This window comes from Nothobranchius furzeri, chromosome 17 (assembly GCF_043380555.1).
Source record: "Nothobranchius furzeri strain GRZ-AD chromosome 17, NfurGRZ-RIMD1, whole genome shotgun sequence".
Taxonomy (NCBI): domain Eukaryota; kingdom Metazoa; phylum Chordata; class Actinopteri; order Cyprinodontiformes; family Nothobranchiidae; genus Nothobranchius; species Nothobranchius furzeri.
Window position 1 is genome coordinate 36,401,478 of NC_091757.1, and position 21,912 is coordinate 36,423,389.

A 21,912-nucleotide genomic window follows, 5' to 3' on the forward strand; every position below is an offset into this window, starting at 1 on the left:
CATCACAGGTCCCTGGAAGAACGACAAATGAACGCAAGTCAACAGGGCTAAAAACGCTATTTTCTAATTCCGCTTGTAATGTGCCATGGATTTCACACAGGATGTCCGTGAATTTTAAAGGCACATTTTGTTGTCAAGAAAGCACTTATTCTCGAACAGGGGGACACATTATTTTAGGTTTTGTGTGAGAATAAGTCCAGGACCACAAATGCGCTTCACGAAAGTGACGTCATCGAACCCGACACAGAGAAAACAGGGAAAATGGCTGTAAGTTCAGCAAACTTCAAATCCGTCTTTCAGAAGGAAAAAATAACCCATAAATCTGCCCATTTGGTAAATAGCAGCTATGTTAGGGGAGAGAAGATTCTGTGGTGACGTCATATATGCAAAGTGCAGACGTCTGATTTGTGGTCATGCTAATTACAAACTTTTACAAGATGATAAATCTCAAAGTGTGTGACAGACATGGTCAAAGCACCCATCATTAGATTTCATTTAAACTACAATACAACATCCAGGACCTAAAGCAATGCGGATTAAGAGCTGTTTTAGCTCTGTTGACTTGATTCTTCTTTTTTTTTTCGTTCTTTCGGGGACCCATGAGCCGACCGAAAAAGGAGGAGACTCCCTAAACACCCAGCAGGCTCTTGGTCAGAATCAAACAGGGTGAAGCTACTTTTAGTTACTCGGCTGCACACCGGTGGAATCAGGTTCTTTATGACCATAGATGTGTCTCAACTCTAGCAAAATTTAAACTGAAAACTTTCATGAATTCATCTGCCATTGAATGATCGTTGCTTTTGCTGCAACTTTTGTTCACCTTTTAACTTTTCCTTTTATTTGATTTCTTACTTTTATTTGTGCAGTTTAAATAGGATTTTAAAATCTGCAGTTTTTTGTGTTCATGTTGATTTCAAAATTTGATATTTTATGTTTCCACTGTTCTCTTTCACCTGAAAATCACATTGACTTGCTTCTGTATATGAAATGTGCAGTATGAATAAAGTGGCCTTGCCTCTTAACTTGACGTAAATAACTTTAGTTGTAATTTTTATTTTGAAAATTCAAGAACTTGTAGACAAAACATCTACCCACTGTTCTAACTAATATTTGTATTGCTTTATTATACTATAAACATGTGTTTCAGTACACTGGTAATAATATGAAATAAACCAGACTGTGAATTGTACTTAATGATTTTTTATTAAACCATATCTCACATTTTCGCTATTTGTCTTGATTTGTTAATTATTTCAACTTTTTTTTCCTGTACTTTCAAAGTCTTCCATCCTGTGTCACTGTTGTTACACCAGCCAAATATATACACTATGTACTAATTACAACACATGTGCAGTGAGTCTTTAATTTTATTTTACACTAAACATTAAACTAAATCAATATATTCACATCGTTATTTGCATATTTCTCAAAAGAATAGTAACAGGTGCTGTAATCATGATTTTACTGATACTGCTGCGTTTTATAAGCTGATTATAATCACTGTGTTTCCCCGTGTATTTATGTTGTATTTATGTAATCTGTGGGATTTTCATGACTCCCTGGCTTTCACCTGTAATAAAAGATGTGACACTCACACATTCCCTCTGAACAGTGTTTGGCTTTAAGTGCAACTCTGTGTGATGCCGATTTCTGCAGCTTTGTGTGTTGAAACACCAAATCATGAATTTAAAGTACGTAAACACATAAACACATTTTTATGAATTCATCAAATTCATCTCAGCAGCAATCAATAAGAGTTTAATTTCTTATTTATTTATTTTTGCAAATTAGTAACTTGAAGTCTATTATCAACTTTTGTATTTCTCAAATGTTTGCATTTTTTAAATCCTTAATAGGGAAAATTAAAAACTAAATGTCTGCCCTGGATTTTAGAGTGAAAATGCTGCAGAATTCGGTTCCCTTTGAATTGCAGTACATAACCTCTTCTGAAAATACTGGTCATGCTAAATAATTTTCAGACACTGTTTTTGCTCTGCTATAACACAACACCATTAACATTTTCTAATATGTATCGTTTACCCACACTCAGTGAGATACTGAGTTTAAACAAATTAATGAAATGAGATCTGGACACCATTTTATTTTTTTATTACTTATTATTTTACTTATTATTTTTTATTACTTTGTTTTCTGCATGTATATTTTTCCAACACCAGCAGTCCAGGAGATGGTGCTGTTCTCCAAAACATCTGATAAAATAAACAGTTTGAAACTTGGAAAGAAAAACTGAGGTCTTCAACTCAGAGGTGTATGTGGTGGTTGTGTTGAGAATTAGATACATAAAACAAGCTTGAAATAAAAAGAGATGAACCAAACACGGGGTGGAGGATGCCATCATCTACCTGCAGCTCCTGCTGAGTCACCTCCTGAAGCACTGTGAGAATCACGCTTTTTGACATCTCAAGTGCCTTCAACACCATTCAACCATCTTTACTATATCAGAAGATGAGAGGTACAGAAGTGGACGACATCTGACTGCATGGACCATAACTACCTCACCAACAGGCCATGTGAGGCTGCACAACTGTACATCTGAAGTGGTTGTGTGCAGTGCTGGAGCTCCACCAGGTACAGTGCTCTCACCCTTTCTATTCAACTACATCTCGGACTTCACCTACAACACCAGCAGCTGTCACCTCCAGAAGTTCTCAGATGGCTTGGTCATCGGCTGTGTGTCTGAGAGGAATGACCTGGAGTACAGGTCAGTCATCACGGTCTTTGTGAACTGGTGTGAGCGTTCCTGCCGAGATTTGCATGCTCTGTTGTGGGAAGGTGCATTTCTCAATACAGCCGTGTGTTGACGATGTAAAAATTAGAAATTTTAGTTACAAGGCTGCTTTTTAATACATTTGTACAAATAACATGTTTCTCATTCGTGTGCTTTCTTACAAAATGTTGGTTTATGGGAAGATAAATAAAAGAAATAATGGGACATTATTCATCAGTGGGCAGATTGGTGGAGGAGTACTTAAAAAACCTCCTCAATCTCACCGGCACATCTTCCAGTGAGGAAGCAGAGTCTGGGGACTTAGGTTGGGCTCTCCAGTCTCTGGAGCCGAGGTCACTGAGGTGGTCCTAAATCTCCTCTGTGGCAAGGCCCCAGGGGTGGATGAGATCCGCCCAGAGTTCCTCAAAGGCACGCTTGGCAGTTGTGCTTGCTTTTAACACCCCCTGGTGTCCGTTATTAATTCTGTGTGGTTAAACCAAAAACGGAACTATCTCCTTGCTGTGCATTAGTCTTTTTAACACCTTAATCTAACTGCTGAAACGACTCCCCAGTCTTTATAGTGTCTACTGAAGTGGCTATTTTACACAGAAAATGTACCGCATGGTGTGTTCCAACTACAAGGGGAATCACTCTTCTGAACCTCTCTGGTCCATTCAGGGATTGTCGGAATGTGGTTTTCGTCCACATCACTGAGCTATGTCTATACCCTTAGGGAGGTCCTGGAGGATGCGTGGGAGTTTGCCCAATCAATATACATCTGTTTTGTGCATTTGGAGAAGGCGTTGGGGGCTCTATGGGGGGACCTGTGGGGGTACTCCAGGAGCATGGGGTATCAGGCCCTCTGATACAGGCTGTTAAGGCACTTCCACATCTGGGTCAGGAAGGTCGGGGCATCACTCTTAGCTTGTAAGGGCGTTGTTTTGTTCCCGTTATGGTTCCCATATGGTTCCCTTCACTGGAATGTGGAAATCCCTGAGCATGTGGGCGGTGCCATAGATGAGCGGAAAAGTCTGTGGTGTCCTCCTTAATAAGATAAACAAAGGCGGGTGTGAGCTGTGTTGCTTTTGGAAACTGAACCACATTATTTTAATTAATTGCTCCCTGTTCTTTTACCGATACTGCTGTGTGCGTCCGCATAACACTGTCCTCTGCTGCTGTGGCTGAAGTTAAAAGTAAACAAAGGCAACTGTGAGCTGTGGTGCTCACGGTCAATCCTCCCTGCTCCCTCATCGGGAGCTCTGTGCCACAGACAGAGAGATGTTTACTCTTCGACATCCTGAACGATAATGAATTCTGCATGCGGGAAGCCCCCGCTAGCCCCCACCGATTTAATTTTCTGGCAAATCTGAGTCAGTTGGCTGGGATGAGAGTCAGCTCCTCTAAATCTGAGACCATGGTCCTGAGTCGGAAAAGGGTAGAATGTCTTCTCCTGGTCAAAGATGAGGTCCTGCCTCAAGTGGAGGATTTTAATTTTCTCGGGGTCTGGTTCATGAGTGAGGGACAGATGGAGCGCAAGATCTATAGGCAGATTGGTGCTGCATGTGCAGTAATGTGGGTGTTGTACCGGTCTGTTGCGGTGAAGAGAGAGCTGAGCCAGAGGGTAGAGCTCTCGATTTACCAGTTGTTCTATGATCCTACCCTCACCTATGGTCAGGTGCTTTGGGTAGTGACCGAAAGAACGAGATCGCGGATACAAGCGGTCAGAATGAGTTTTCTCTGCAGGGTGTCTGGGCTCTACTTTAGAGATAAGGTGAGAAGCTCGGTCATCCGGGAGGAGCTTGGAGTAGATACGCTGCTTCTCCACATTGAGGGGAGCCCGTTTAGGTGGTTTGGGCATCTGATTGAGAGGCCTCCTGGATGCCTCTCAGGTGAGGTTTTCCGGGCATGTCCAACTAGGAAGAGACCTAAGGGAAGACGCAGGACACGTTGGAAGGACTATGCTTCTCAGAAAAGGGCAAGACGGAATTACATTTGTGAAGTTATAAAAGCTATTTAGAAGAAACACTTCCTATAAATTCTTTCAAAATACCATGCAGAACTTCAAAATTTCAAGGACCTGTATTATGTTATTTTGCACCTTCCAGAGCAAAGAAAGGTACAATATCTGATTAAGTATTATTGTTGGCACTATTGAAGTGTCAACTTTTGTTAAATATAAATTAATAAGAGGCTTGTATTTGGTGAAACCTTACCTACCTTTGTGTGAAATCCACCAGAGTACATGCTGACACGCCTCACTCAGCAAATGCCAAGTTATTTCTGCTTGGAATTATGATGAATAAGTTTTAATATCATCCTGCTTGCTTAAAAAACATTGACAATTACCATAATTGGTTGATTAAAGACAGATTTAGCCAAATACTAAACTAATTTTTACTTTTAATTCATAGACAATTAGTTATAAGTAAGTTTTGGGGCCATGGTAGATTGAAGACTTTACATCTCCCAGCCATGGTTTTGGTCATGTAAACTCCAGATTTAAGGCCAAACTTCTACAATTTTCTCACTGGCCGACAAAATAGTTAAAATAGACAAAATAGACCATTAAAAGCTATCTCCCAATTGGCTGCTGAAAGGCCAAGGAACACTGCAATGAACATCATAGCAGAATATATATATATATATATATATATATATATATATATATATATATATGTATATATACTCACACACACACACACACATACATATATATATATATATATATATATATATATATATATATATATATATATACTCACACACACACACACACACATACATACATATATATATATATATATATATATATATATATATACTCACACACACACACACACACATACATACATATATATATATATATAGCGTATAAATGCATGAATGTATTTAGCCCTGGAAAGCCTAAAGAAATTTTACACTATGGTGTGGACAATAAAGTTTTATTCTATTCTATTCTATTCTATTGGAAGAGTACAATGTATTGTACATTGTATGTATTGTATGTTGAAATGTATTGCCAAAAACCGTCCGAATGTCTACAATTGTTTCATTTAATTACAAGAAAACTTGGATAGTCTCGATCAAAGAGTCGTTAGTTTGCCAGAAAAAATATAAATGTAATTGAATAAATGCACTACATTAAAATTGGGACATTCGCCTACATTGTAAAGTCAGGACCTTACAGGAAAATACACCCTTATCATGAAAAAGACGTTGCTTTTCTTTATTTCTTTTAGCGTGAATGTTTGGCGTGTTAGCGTGTGTGTTCAGGAAAATGCTTTCATCACTTTATGAGGCTTGAGAGCTCTGTGACAGCCCTCTGTTTGAATAACAGTGACTTTTATTTTGAAATGCAATACCGGAAATTATACAGTTTCCCCTAATTGACGTATTGACCACATTCATGGCTGTGCATACAGGTGTGTTGGACTTGAATTCCCTCCTCGAACCTCCAGAATCCCGTCTGCGCATCTTGATGGTGAGATTTAGTCCAGGTTTCATATTTTATTTTGATGGTGACAGAGAGAGAGAGGCGCGTTCGCAGCAGCGCAGCTTGGCGGTGCGCTGCACTCTGCAAACCGAACTGGAGCATCCATTCACACACGCACGCGCGCGCACACACACACGGACACGTATCTCACCAACAAGCTGATGACTACAAGAACACAACGACGGCTCGATCTTCTCTAGTGCATCCCTGGGGCTTCATGAGCGTTTTCTAGTTTTTAGAGACGGAATCACAGGCAGGTCCGTTTTCTGATTTGCACCTTTTTTCAAATTTCTCTCCTCGTTTGATTCGGAGCCAGTGAGATGCAGCTTTCTACCTGACAGATGTGCGGTAACACAGCCTACAGGTCTGTATCAGGATCCAAGTAATTCGTGCATAACAAAAATATTTTTATTCTGCCTGTTATTTATCTGAAACAGCGTTTGCTGATCATTTTGTATAGGACGTGTGAACGATGGTATGGTACATTTATGGTAGCATTTAGCTGTGCTTGCACACTGTCCATACTCACATCTGATGGCAGGTATTTGTGCTGCCAAAATAGCCCAGAGTCTCGGATCAGATCAGCCTTAAGATCCAGAGACCACTGGGCTGCAGTGAGAACAGATGCTGTAATTGTGTTCCTAACTACTCATTGGACAGATAACAACTTTCCTTATCTGTTTTTATTGTAACAGTGATTGCCTCCTGTCTACCGGCTGCAGATTTGCTGTGTTTGGCTGTTTGGGACTGAGACTTCTGCAGCTGCAATCCTCACCATCAACATCTGTAACTTCACACCCGATCAGGAACGAGGACAGAGGCTGCCTTTAGTTTGATCAAAGGGACACCTGTCAGGAAGTACCTGCGTAGGATGACTCCAAGTGAGCTGCTTTCTTGAAAGCAGCATGAGATAAACTGAGGATTTCTGGATAAATCCCTGATTCAACTTTCTTTTACTGTTTGGAGGCTGATCAAAAAAATGTCCCAGTGTGTCAGTTGACTGACAGAGTCACAGTGGTGTTCTCAAACGGGACGTAGCCAGCAGCTCAGGCCCACACCACAGAAGAGATGGCTCGCCCAGGATCAGGCTTGCTGGTGCCCAAGAACGGGGTGGGTTACCCCCCTCAGAACCTGGCCAGGGTGGTGGTCTGGGAGTGGCTGAACGAGCATGGACGCTGGAGGCCGTACAGTGCAGCGGTCTGCCACCATATTGAGAATGTGCTGAAGGGGGACGCCCGAGGGAGTGTTGTTCTGGGGCAGGTGGATGCCCAGCTCTCTCCTTACATCATTGACCTGCAGTCCATGCACCAGTTTCGACAAGACACAGGTAAGACATGTGGGATCCTCTAGTTTTCAGGTGGAGCTGTAACAAAGTGTCTGTGAAGTCAGTGGTTCTACATCTGAAATGTGTCAGTATCTGCTTCTGTTTGAACCAGAGCCCACTTTACTTTTCCTCCTGCTGCGATGATCCCGTGTCACGTTTAATGGAATAAAGTCGCAGTGGTTCTCATGCAAATGGGCCACAGGTAGAGCGAAGCGGCCTACAGCCACTCAGCACAAAGCATACTGCTAATTAAAGTGCATTCATCATCAGTTTGTTCTGGAGCATCCTCATGCAGCGGCTGGTTTGGAGTGACCTTGGCAGAGGTCAGCGTGTGCAAGCGGCCCACCCGTCTCCGTGTTCAGTTACTCATTTGGTCGTAAACTTAGGCTGGTGAATCTGTGATCTGACACAGGTAGTCTATAAGATCTGCTTCTGCTGCGTTTGTGTGGTTTTTCACATTCTGGATCTATAAAAACTGCTTTTAAAGGTTTAAAGGTGTTTTGTTTTTGTTTGTTTATGAAATCCGATCTGATATGTTTTCCTCTGCTTTGGTGTCCCAGTATTTAAAGCTCAAACACAAAATGGCATCTCCTAAGTCCTGTTTTGTTAAATGGGGATGCTACATTTGAATTAAAACAAAACAAAGTTATTTAGTATTGAGATATTCTGACATAGAGGAAAGAAAATCACACTTTTCAGCTTATGACCGGGTTTCTATTGTACTTCTAGTAATTATGTAACATGGTCACATGGTTCAGACTGATCCATATGGGATTTGCAGAAGGTGACCTCACAGAGCATGGATCTGCACCATGTCACCTTTCCTTAATTTGTCGTGGTCAATTTGCATGTGAATTACTCAAGAATAAGACAAAAATAATTCTGAAAGGTCTTCAGACTTTCTGCTTGGCTGATAAATGCCTGATTATTATTATTATTATTATTATTATGAGAATAATGTATTTTTCTGTAAGTAAAGTAAATCCTGTCCTGTTACAATGGAGTCATTTTTTTCCACAAAAGGTTATAGAATTTGGATTAGAGAACATTAAAAGTAAATAATGAATAAGTAATTGTATGTACAAGTTATAAAAGTATAGAGATTCAAATAAACCGCTTTTGTTTCTTCAGTTTTTTCCTTGAAAGAAACTTTAAGTTGAAAATTAAATTTCCAGCTTTAATAAACATTAATTTTAACATTAAGTGATTTCTGTATAAAATATTTCTAACTCCTAAGTGCTTCAGTAAATAATGAAAATTATTTCTTTCTGCCTGAAAAAGTCTGTTCTTGTTTTGTAACATTATTGGTTACAACTTATTTTGCAGACAAAAACAATTTTCTATGCAGCTACGTGTTTTTTTGTTTGTTTGTTTGTTTGTTTGTTTGTTTTACATCATCTTCGTTGGCAGTATTGCCTGAAAACCTTTTATTTGACATCCACCGCCTTAATCCACATAGCACCTCTGCTGCCCCCTCTCCCAAAGCTGAAGCCTACAGGCTGCATTGCTGTAGCGTGGGACTAATTGATCATGCAACATAATAAAAATTAATCAGAGCTGTATAAGAACTGAGAGTTAGTTTCGACTCACACAAGTAGAATAAGTGCAAATCTAGACTGAAGGTCCAAAAAGTGAAGCAGCTTTTCTCTAATCTTAATTTGTTCTTGTCTTCTTGCTTCCAAAGTACTTAAATTGAAAGTTTTTATCAATATAAATGATAGCTTAATATAAATATATACCTGCATAGAAGGCACAGCCGGATTTTTCTATGGGCATCCCAAAAGCTTAGCTGTGGTGCGTTCAATGAACTGGAAGAATAGTTTCTGTGAGTGTTGGACCAGTTAAAGCAGCTGGTGCATTCCTACACCACACGATGAGGCATCTGAAGGGTTATTAAAGATCAGTATCTTTTTTAAATTCTTCATTAAGAGACAGTTTTCTTCCCACCCAGTTGGGTCATACACAGCTGTGTTCCTGCTCTTTCTCCTGGTGTTTTACCCTAGAAGCCTAGACAGGCAGTAACAGAAGCAAAATCCTGTTGGTCTACGCTCCACAGGAGCCTCAGGTAGCTTAAACAGTCTTGTGCCTTGCCAATCACAGCGCTCCATCAGTTTGGTGGGTGGGATGATGCCATGGAGCAGAACCACTAAGACTGCGTCGGCTCGTTTAAAACAGCTTTGGCAATAATTCTAGATTATTTAGAGTTGTGATTTTCTTTGAGTCAAGAGCAGATAGAGGTACTTACGTCTTTTTATTTAGAAAAAGGATGTATTTGCATCTTCTTTGATGGTATATGGCGAACTGCCTCGTTGACTGACATCCGTGAGTATGTCACGTTGTTCACTGTCCAGTAGCACGTGGAGACAGTTTGAAAGGCAACCGTAGATTCTCCCCCATGACTGAGCTCTGTCTATGGGTCGTGGCTAGACTATATATTCATATATATAGGATGGCTTTCTAAGCCAGATTTACCCTCTGACTGAACAGAATGCAGAGCATCACATGTCTGGGCTGGCTGTGCGATGAGCCACTGAGCTCTTCATCAGCCCGAGGAGCAGGGCCTGACGTTTATCGCTCCTCTTTGTGCCTTTTCAGTGTGCTGCTTTCAGTCCATGTGGGATTAAGCTGTCACAGTGTGGCCTGATAGACAACAGTCTGGACTCCAGCTGTCTCCTCCCCTCTGCTCATCTTCTACAGCCTGATCCTGTTCCTAAACTCGTGCAACCTTCATCCAAGTCTTCATCAAGTGATTGACTGAAACTCAAACGTGGGCTAGATTCCAGGTTTTTGCGAACTTGTGTTTACACAGATTTCAGTGAGTTTGAGTAATAGCTAGTAAAGTGTTCATTTCGTTTTGGTGTTTGCTGCATTTGTAGCACAGGGCTGCCGGAAAACGGAGTGTCCCTGTGGGGAAAGCCCTCGCGGTTTGCGGATTCCGTGATCTCATCCTCCAAGGCCGTTTTTAGCTAATGCTGGTAGGGGAGAGGCTGCCCTCCATTTACGTTTGTGAAGATGACGTCCTATGGATGTGAGTGAGTTTATTCCAGTGTGTGTGTGTGTGTGTGTGTGTGTGTCTCCTGGCAGCCGCCGTATTTTTCTCCCATCCCTGTGGGTTGTGTGGGAGCATCCTGCTCGCCTGTGGGTTTGGGAGGATCTCCTGTGGGTCATAACCAGGCAGAGTTACTCGGTCTAATGAAACGGCAGCTCCCTGTAATCAGAGCATCATGACAACAACTCAAACACCACAGATGATGCAGCAGGGCCCGTGTCTTTCTGTAAACACATCTGGATTTAATTAGCATTAGAATTCCACAATGCAGGGTCCACATCCCAGTCCAGCTGCTGGAAATGTTTCCTGGTTTTGCGATTGTGAATATCTGGCCGAAGGCCAATGAGAATTGATCTGTTCTCCTCCCCAGATGCACATTTAAACCTCTAAACACTGCTTTGGAGAAATTCTCTTTTCACCAGACACTCCCTTAGTAAAACAGGCCCGTCTGTTGGATGTCACACTGCAGACGATGATTCGGCTGCCTGGCTTTGAAACACATACATTTTCAATATTTTCCACAATGTTGGAGATAACGGTTCATCTGCATTATTCAGGTATGGTGCGATATTTTACTAAGAAAGGACATTAACTTTGTTAAAGGCAGAAATTAAATAACACAGCAGCAAACCTCTCTCTTTAAATTCCAACTAATTAAAATCTCTTTCTGCTATTTTTGTGTGTGTGTGTGTGTGTGTGTGTGTGTGTGTGTGTGTGTGTGTGTGTGTGTGTGTGTGTGTGTGTGTGTTTTAGGTAGTTGCACAACAAAATACGTGTGGTTAGTTTTGCAAAGACACTACGGCTGCACACAGGCGGCCTGTGTGTGACTGCACAGATTAACCCTTGATCAGCTGCCATGTTGCCAAAGCAGAGGCTTTGTTTGTTTTGGTTCCAGAGGCATGATAATCCTCCTCTCCTCTGGATTATTTCCCTCAGCAAACTGCCCTCTGTGACTAATTACAGCCAAAGACAAAGACCTGAAGTGCTGTGTGTTGAGCTGACGAACAGTAGTCGGTGTTTCCGTGCTACGTGTGAGCTCGCTGAGTGTAACACTGCAGGTTGTTGGAGAGGGCTTTGTTTTCTTTAATCTTGTTCAGAAAGGAGCATGTGTGGGAACTGCTTTGGTGGTTTGTGGGAGGAAGTCGAGAGAAGGAGTTTTGTTCCGTACGTGAGAAAGGTCAGGTGCTGTGCACACCAGCTTCTGCTGTGAAATCCCATCTGCATCAGAATAAAGTGAAAATGAGCCGAGAGCGGAGCCCGGAGACTTCACGCTTCTCTAGTGAGAAAGGATGTAAAGAAACCTCTGGAAATAGAAGCGCACCGGAGCGGTTTGCTGTTGGGTGGGATTGGAGCATATTTGCTGTTGTTTTCAAAAAGTTTGGTGCATGAATCATTACTGTGATGTTGGCTGGCACAAGGTCTCCTGAAGCACAATCTACCTCGATATAAAGGCTTCTTTTGGCTTAGACACCGAAGTACTCTGATTACTCAGAGGAGAGTCATTATGGATTTGAAGACTTTATAACCCTCCACAAAAAAACCTGACAGGTGTGTTTGGGTGTTTTATCTGTGTGTGTGTGTGTGTGTGTGTGTGTGTGTGTGTGTGTGTGTGCGCGCGTGCGTGTGTGCGTGCGTGCGTGCGCGTGTGTGTGTTCAGTTGCAAAGTATTTCATGACTTAATTGACTAATTTTAGCAAAACTCTTTAAAAGTCTTTAGCCAATGTCCAAACCCAGGGCCTTCATCCTTCTGAGTACACAGTCTAAGGCCGATGACATCACAGTGAAGCTGTCCAAAATCACAACAGCTCACTTCTGGTTGTTGCAGGACCCAACCTATGTGGACCGGGTAGGACACGTGCTTACAAGGATGCTACCCTTGGAAGTGGACTCACTCTTTATTGGATGTTCCGTTAACGCTTTACAATAAGAGTCCCTTTATTATGTTAATTAGTGCTTTATTAAGCATTAATAAACAAAGGATTTCTTTACTAATGGTCCAGATATTAGCTGTTTAGTGCCCTTAAGATTAGGAAAAAGGGCCAGGGGGAGTCTGCTTAGTCACGCATTACTTAATAACATTAAGCAGTAGTTAATACTTTATTTAATGGTTTATTAAGTAACGTTAATAAAGTAACATTAATAAGTAAAGTTAATAAAGGGACCCTTATTGTAAAGTGTTACAGATGTTCTTCTACAACCTATTAACATTTGGAGCCAATCCCATTCAGTATGACCCCCCACAGCCAATCAATATTAGCGGGCACAAAATTAGCTTTAGCTCAGTCAAGTGAACAGAACTTTAGCTAAATCGTGGTGTTGTAGTAGCAGAAAGTCACATCCAACACGTAGTCCAACTATACTGGTCACTCAAGATGTTTGCCTTTAAAGTGAAGGTGTGTGTTTTCCCAGGTGAGAGGGGCCAGTACATTCCTAAATCATTGCATGCAAGCTTTATTTTTGTGTTCAAGTAAGACCTTACCAACGGATAGCCATTAGGGTCAAAAATCCCTGGAAGTGTAGTTCGACTGAGTACTTTTTCAGATTGTTCAACCTCCAGCAAAATGACATACATCAGACTCCCTTTCATCACTTGCCACCAGATCAGTGGCCTAGTGGTAGAGGGTCCGCCTGGGACTGGGAGATCAGAGCTCAAATCCCAGTCGGGTCATACCAAAGACCTTAACAATGGGACGCAATGCCTCCCTGCTTGACACTCAGCTTTAAGCTGTTGGATTGGAGGTTAAACCACCAAATAGTTCCCGAGCGCAGCCACTGCTGCAGCTCACCGCTCTCCACGGTGATGACTAATGGCACTTTTACTTTATGATAGGCAAAAGTTTTGTAACTGTTTGTTGCAAATGTTTTTTCTCCTCACAGGCTCCCATATGGAAGGAACCATTGTGTCTAATATGGCATCGCAGAGACTCACTCCCATGTATTTTAGACCCGATTTTTATGGTTCTATGTTATGAAGCCGTCAATATTTTTCAACACCTGGGCATCACTGAATTCATTTTCAACAGTATTTTGATGGACATTTGCAGAGTTTAATGGTAAAAGCCACACATTGTCTCTTTGAATCAACCATTTGTCATTAGAGTTCATGTTCTCTGATAACAAATTTTTCCATGACCCCCTAATGGATTTTAGTGAAATGTTCAAAAAGTTATTCCCTACAGTTACATCTGTAACCACATTATTGTCAGAGTCTATGTAAACCAATAGCCACCATAACGGTTTGATCTTAGAAATCACAAAAACGGCTATAATGCAGTCAGTATTACTTATATTGTGCTACACTTTGCTATTATACTAGCTGTGAGTCATCACTTGCACAATCCTCAATGCTCTGGTTTGCAATTTTGCTCTAAAATCTGGGAACAGATTGTAAAGAAACTCAGAAATTCTTCATCTAAATTTAAAACAGATTAATTTTTGAAGTAAATCCAATTCCAAATGGGTGCAGCAGCTAATCTCTGCCAATCACAATAAACACAAATGTGGCTATAAATATAAATTTTGACTGATTTTGAGCTAAACTGAGATGTGGTTGCAGCTGAGAATTCCTAACAGATCACATGAGATCTTGCAACATGAGGCTGAAGATGATATGTATTCATTCAAGTAGCAAAGCCTTTAATCTGTAAGGTTATGGTCTGTTTTATATCCCATGGTCAGAATGATGAATGTATTACTAAATGACCAATGTAGCTTCCTCTTAAAGCGTTTTAGAATTAATGTAATTTGTCAGAGAAGACCTTTAGCAGAATCAAAAGGCTTCTCAGCCTCAGTCTGATGAAAGTCAGCAAGAAGAGGATGCTCTGGAGCGGGAGGAGCTCACAGAGGTGAGGAGTGAAGAGGAACAAAGGGAGAGGCGGAGTGTTATCCTGATGGAATGTGACAGAGGAAGATAATTAGTTGCTGAAATAAGCTTTAGGGTGTTAACTTAGAAATTCCAAACCACAACAGTATAATAGATCTGTTATAAAGTATCTGATTTAACACTTTCTTCATCAAATGTTGAGACCATCCCAGAGCTTAGGTCTGACCAGTAGCAAATACTGCCACAATGCATTATGGGACTTTCTAGTAATTCAAATTTATTTAAGTTTTAATGCATTTATTAATTAGTTTTTTTTACAACTTTAATTCATCCTGGAGCTAAATTTGCATCAAACCAACATAAAACCTCTAAAAAACATCTTTGTGTCGACTGAAAGGTGTACTTATTAGATATTCGGTCGAAAAGAAACAACTTTAGGTTTTCTGCAACTCCGTTTCACATATAAATTATCCGTTAAGCATGCAAAGACGGGCCTGCTTGGTGGAGGTTTTCAGAGCGAAACTGAAGATTCACCTTTTTACAGCATGCTACTCAGATGAGTGCCATTATTGTTAGAATTTGTGGCTTTGTTGTTCTCTTCCGATTTTATTTTTTGTAATTCTTAGCAATTTATTCTCTTTTCTGGATTTTGTTATTGTTATTAATCTTTTTATTAGAGGTGCTGATTGATGTCCGAATCACGATTCTTACAAATAAAGATTCAGAATCGATTACTAAACATTTGGACTCTATCCTGTCTGAAAGACTTTGTGTAAGCTGCCGTATTCCTGAGCATCCCAGAACATCTTGGCTGTAGCTGCACGCTCTGCTCCTGCGCTGCAATCTGCTGAAATACGACAGAGACTCAGCTTTACTGTTATCCCGTGTGTGTTTTAGGAGTCAAGAAGTAAGTTCCATTATGTTTCATGCTTAAAGGTGTTGTCCTGTTAAGCTTGTGTGTTGTCTACATAGACATAGACATTATTGGACGGAGGGGTGCCAGTTCCTCTCATTTGACTAAATGAAGTAAAATAGGCGGTTCCCATCACCGCCACATTAGCTGGGCATTTTTAGCTAAAACGTTGACAATGGCGGTCTTTGACCTCAGTGGACCAGTGAAGTCTCCGCTATATTCAGTAAGCTTATGTTAACCTGCAGCTCCACCAACACATATTTCATCCCATCTTTGACCAAGCAGTGCTATGTTAACCACACGGCAGGAAGGAAGTCAAAAGAAGAATCAGTAAAACAAGTTTATTTTTTTTTAATTTAAATCTTTTGTTTGATTTTTGTAAAGCACCAGGTAGGAGTTGTTCATTTTAATCCTGACTGGGTCTCCGGAGTCAGAGTGCTTTGGTCTGTTCACATTTTTATTGAATTACAGTGATGAGCAGACAGCACCGCCTCTGGCAGCCTCCTGCTCTGGTAGCAGAATCATCTCTTCACATCTTGTTTCAGCTTGTAATCCAGCTAGTCACCACTTTTAACTTCAGAAGTGGATATCTCTCTTTTTCATCAGGAGAGCGGCTTTAAAGCTGCCGTGCGCTCCATGTTCTCTTATCAGGCCTGTCTGGGAGGTCACTTAGATCAGAGCCTGTTGTCTGGTTCTGCTCATCAGCCTGCCGCTTCCTGAAAGGAATGAAGCATCAATGCAGCGTTGTACCCTAATATATCTTCCATCACCTGCTTACATCCATTTCTGTGTTTCCTAAAGTCTGAGCACTCTGGCAGATGTGTGCTAAATCTTTGTGGGTGAACAATGAAACTTTATTGTGTAATATTATTTACTGCTCAATTTCAATGGTGCATTAACAGATATTTAAAGCTGCAAAAGCAAATTTGGAAAACAAATTAGCTTCAAGCATGTTTTCATGCCTCTTAAAGTTCTAGCATAGTATAGCTATCAGTATATTGTGGAGTCAATTACACGTTTCCGACAGTAAAGGGTCTGGACCATCCAGCTGTCGGTCTCTCCATGTTTTGTGTTTGTAGCTGCAGAACACCGCTGGTGTGAGAGGTTCTCCACTCAATAACACGGCTGGACAATAATTCAATAATGATATTTATCTATCGGTAGACATGTCAGGCAAGAGAAGAAAAATAAAACTTTGATAAAAAAAAAAAGTTTCCTTTCTTTTTCATTACACTTCATACATTTATACACTTCAAATATATTTTCTACATTTTTAAAGGGGCATTATGGAAGTTTGACAGCCAAAACATGTATAGAAATAATAAATGTCTTCTTCATACATTCTCCTGCAATGCCCTGGTCCTGTAGAATGAGCCCTGGCATTTTTACTGTGATTGCCTGTTTTTCTGTAAAGTCACAGAAAAAGAGAGCTGCTCGGGTCGAGCAGGCTGCTTCATGCGTGTTCACGCTCAGGCATAGCCCGTAGCATTTGCTATCCGTAGCTTTAGCAGCAGAGAGCGAGGTAGTGCCAACTCAGTGACTTTGTCGCTGTTCCTAACGCCTAGTGATGAACCTAGCTACATTTCTGAGGACCCTTAGCTACTTTCTGTAGAACTTTCTTCTAGATATTTCCTGCAAATTAGCAACAAAATAGCCATTTTAGCTCCGAACCGTTCTTTGAACGTTGTTTCAGCTGTCATCAAGGATATAAATGTGACAGATACAAATGATGTCACTGGTGCTTTAGTTCACCTAGTTAAACGTTGGACTCTTGTGCCGAAGATCGGGGTTCGATTCTGGATGTGAATATAGTTTATTTAGAGTTTATGTTTTACATTAATGGCATATTTTTTTACAGTAAGATGCCCAAATTTTTATTTGAGACTCGCCGAACGGCATTGAATTCACAGATAAAAAAGATGTGGGTTCAACTTTCATTTTGGAACAATTTTTCAAGCAAGGGAAGGGAATGATCTGAGCATGCAGGAGGACTGACCCATCATAAACCTTTGTTGGCTGTGCTGAAGAGAAAGGTACAGAACCAAATTATTTAATTAATTAGCTGCGTGTTCTCATGTCCTCTGTCCTCCAGGCAACATACACACACACACACACACACACACACACACACACACACACACACACACATAGGACTGTCTCAGCTGTTATTTTCATTAAGGAGTGTGCACGTACAGCATGTGCGCCTCGTGCACGAGCCTACTATTGAAGCTGCCGTTACGCTTTTGGCCTGAGGGGGCAATCGCGAGCATAAAAATTCAAAACTCCGTAAAGTCTCTTTAAGAAATATTTTCCAATTATTATCAATATCAATCAATAGGAATTATTTTATATCAATATGCTTTGTTTCTATATGGTCCAGCCCCACTCAGTAATATCAGAGAAGGAGAAACAGCCGGCTGCTACCGCTTTAGGACAAACTAAAGTGTGTGTGAGTCCAACAACTTTTCACAGACAGGTATACACGCTCCCATGCTTCAACGCTCTCCAACCCTGAACTTTCCTCCCCATTCCCAGGCAGCAGAGATGAAGGCCGTGCTGATTTAGCTGCACACTTCCTTGGATGAATGGGGAATCCCGCACCCTCCCACCTACCACATGTTAGATAATGTTGTGACTGTCTGAATGTGTGCTTTTATGTGCGAGGTTACTTTTTTCCTGCAAGCCAATTCCTCTGTCAGGAACACAGTGGGGGTGCATGTCTCCTCCACCACCACCAGTGTGTGATGATGACTAATTGGACTTTATGTATATCAATTATTTGGATCGTTTGCTGCCTGGCTGGTTCGTGGAATATCAAAGTGTTGCTCTCTGCCCTCGTTTTCTGCCACCTGCGAGTACTTCTAAATCATGGCTCTTGGTACGAGTCCATATCCTGAGACAGGAGAAGCGTCCCGCAGTAGCTATGGAGGTGAGAAGATGTGCCAGGTGGCCCTGGCAGTCTGCATCCATGTTGGAGAAGCTGCTCACTTACCATCAAGTTTATTCAGGATTTATACCCACAGTGCATCGGGGTTGAAAGCCGCTTGGCTCTCTGTTCTGTGATGGATGCATTTTACTCAGACATTTGTCAGTGAAAATAATGCCTTTCTGTTATTTATTTATTTATTTATTTATTTTTATTAAACCATATAGAAAGTCTATGTAATCTACAAAATAATCACAAGCTGTAAAACCAAATGAACAGAAACCGTTTGTGCTTTAAGTCAGCATGTAACTGTTCCTGGAAAACCAAACACTGTTTCTAAGTCTTCTCCCTGTTACTAATATTATTTATCTCTTTGCTTTATCGATCACCTGCTGCTGTTTTACATGCCGTGCTGCAGACTTCATGTAGCAGCTGGATAGTCAGAGTGGAAACGGGCTGCAGTGATGCAGGATAATAAAACTCTCCTGCTGTCAGCGTTTCACAAATGGAAGGTCTAAATGTTGCTTTAGCTTAGCGCTCACACGTGATGCTGCAAACAGTAGCCTACGTGATCAAAACAACACAAACGGGACAAAGTCTCAAACTAAAACTGTCTTTTTGTCTGAAGGTTACAGTACATTTCTTTTTAATCGTCACATCAATACACGTAAAATATGAAATGCATTTAAGTTAATCCATCCTAGACTAATAATGTCTTCCCAGATTTGATAAATGATGCATTAATTATAGCTCAGACTAAATTATGAATTTTTCTTCCAGCCATTAGGGAGCTGAGGACACGATGTTTTTCATTGAGGTGTTACTGCACTAAAACGGACTTTTATTCTGATATCTGCACAAAATAAAAAGCCCATCTTTAAAATGCAGTTTTAATGCACATCATTTATTTTTCAGCTGCTTCCCTTTCCTTCTTGGTGACCCAGCGGAGCTCATGAAACGACTTGCTTGATGCGTTTTGACCCTTCAAAGTCAGCGAAGCACCGAGTTACCAGTTTTGGCTTTGATCGTGTCCACCAGACGTGTGGTCAGGCTTTAAGCACGATGAAAGCTTTTAGACTTTTTGTAACACAAACACAATCTTAACCTCCATCCTTTTGTTCTCTTATGATCCCCTTTTGTTCCAAACTGACTTAAGCGTCATATTGACAAAGAAACAAGGCAGTAAAATTAAAATGAGCAGTTAAAGCAGATTAAAACAGATGTTTGTTTACATTTAAAGCCGTCTGATCAATGTGGGTTTAGGCTTCTCAGGGGAAAAGAGAAAACCCGTTTCTGGTAAACTCATCTCAGCGATGGGTGGATAAAGCATCTTGATGCCTTTCTCAACACTTTCGCACCACGTCCGGTTTTACCGCTGATCAGAGCTGACCACTGTAGTCTGGCACGGGGACAGTTTGCGTTACGTTTCCTCTGATAAGACCTGAGCATGCCTGACAGCCATGAAGTGGATTATAAAAGCCCATTTCAGCTGCACACTGTTCATCCTGATGAGTCACACTCCACTCTGATACTTCAAGCTGTTTTTCTTTTACTTGTTTTAATTTATTGTTGCTGGACAAAAATATTCTTGTTAGAAGAAAACACCCACTTAACATATTTTGTGCACGGTAAGTGTTGAGTAGGCTATCTCAAAAACTTGTAGGCGTTTGTTTGAATAAAGGCGTGAGTCAGAAATCTGATGTCTAAATGCTGACCACACAACAAGAAACTAGGTTGCCTTTGTTTGGAAACCCTCTTCCTCTTTTCAGAGCCTCGTTAGTGCTTGTTGTGTCGTGTAGCAGTTGGTGTTACTTGTGCACAGTGGCAGAGGTAACCCATGTCTCCTCAACAAGTCCTCTGATGGGCGACGGACACGCTGTAGGTGTGACGTTCCGACATTAAACACACATGGAAAGTTAAAGGTGTGTGTCACAGTTTCTGCCTCTAAAAAGACGCCATTCTTCATTTTAGCAACACAAAACCAGAAACAGTGTACTTATTACTTCATAATTATCAGCTGGAGCATTAAATAACACCAAGAACTCCTCCCAGTATTTAAAGCTCGTTAAAGCACTAATTCAGATGTTGGGACGTGTTTTTTTTTTTTTTTTTTTTTGTGGGAAAGTTATGAACATCTTAGCTCTCTGAATGGCCTTGGTTTGGAGAAACTGGGATTAGTTCAACAAGCTGCTTTCATAAAGACACACCTCGTGCATGGCGGCATGGCAAAGTGGGAATTTTGCAGCTTTCATACCACCACGCTTGAAAGTGATATTGCCACAACGCCGGACTTGTGTGTGAAGATCACTCCTTGGTGCAATAGAGGGTGGCGTCAAATGTCCACCAAGCCCTTGCAGGCAACTAGCGACTGTAAACAGCAGTACATTTTGCTTTTGTAAACAGCTCACCAGACAGTTGTCGGGGAATGGGAGGGACAGCCACATTTTGGAGCTGCTCACGAAAAAAATGGAGGGAGCGCAGTTTAACCCTTTAAGCGTCAAAGTCGCAGAATTGCGACAAGCAGCAATGTTGGATTTAATAAGCCACAGCAGCAGAAATGAGTCCTCGTGCAGTTAATACATTACACAGCGGGGTGGCAGACACCTGTAACTTCAATCCAAGCAGCTTTTGTGGGTGTGCTACTATTCAAATTTATGGAGTATTTAGCGCTTGAACCCCGCCCACCAGTCGCATAGCCGCGGGGCTTGATTGATCGAGTGAGAGTGAGCGAGTGGTGGAGGAAAAAAAACACAATGCCGAGAGGAATGTTCGGTGCTTACGAAGCTCTTCGTGTAGTACTGGCAGATTCGGATTCGGAGGAAGAATAATAAGAAGCGTGGCTTCGGCGCGCAGCAACAGCGAGTCTACACAAGCAGCCCATCCAGCCCCTACCTTGTCCGCAGGAATTGGAGCCGGAGCGGGAGAAACCGCTGGGTCGGGGAAAGACAGGTGGCGGGGGGGCCTTGAGCAGCTCGTACTGGGTCCGTGCTGGGGGGTGGTGGTGGGGGTTGGTGGTGGGGTGGTGGGTTGGGGGGGCCGGTGAAAACTCTGCTTGTGATCGATTCATCCCTTGGGGTGTAAACCGTGGGAAATGCAGCAGGAGGAGGAGGAACCGCGGGGGACAAAATCACTGCTAGCAGGGGGGTGGCCCAATACAGCCTCAGTGACAATAATAATGATGATGGCTGGGTTAGTTTGGGAGAAGAGGAACAGTATTCCAAGTGGATCAGGCATTTTGATGAGCCAGTTGGATACTGTGGAGACAGGGATCTGTCAAATTCAGATCACATTGATTTTCTGTCAGTTTTTTTGGATGAGGAATTCTGGACCCTCATCACAACTGAAACTAACTGATATGCTCACCAGTATGTAGAGAGGGAGGAACTGAAATCTAGCTCCAGATATAATGACTGGTACGACTCTGTAGCTGTCCCAGAAATGAAAGCGTTCATTCAGTTCTGCATGGAGCTTGTGGAAAATCCTGAGATTGAGGATTATATATATAAATTTGTTTCATTCACACCTAAAGATGAATGAAAAAAATTGTTCATGGTTAAAGATTTCATAATTCATGCATCATGGGGTTAACGCAGAAGAAAACTAATAAAGAGATCAAATCTTCTGGTGAATAATAATAAGGGACCTGCTTGCAGCAG

The 21,912-nt window shown here is 41.4% G+C and overlaps 1 protein-coding gene across 6 annotated transcripts in view; it reads left to right on the top strand.

Moving 5' to 3' along the window:
- Nucleotides 1-6,100: 6,100 nt before the first annotated feature.
- The window catches only part of dtx1 (deltex 1, E3 ubiquitin ligase), a 50,067-nt gene continuing 34,255 nt past the window's right edge, over nt 6,101-21,912 (top strand). Inside the window, exons 1-2 of one of the 6 annotated variants that reach the window (XM_015972180.3) lie at nt 6,101-6,209; nt 6,917-7,548. In XM_015972180.3, the coding sequence (XP_015827666.3) occupies nt 7,290-7,548 (259 nt within the window). In that variant the 5' untranslated portion in view covers nt 6,101-6,209; nt 6,917-7,289. Of the gene's footprint in view, nt 6,210-6,229; nt 6,586-6,916; nt 7,549-21,912 lie in introns of those variants that run through there. The other 5 variants (XM_015972182.3, XM_015972183.3, XM_015972179.3 and 2 more) reach the window with 5 other exon arrangements.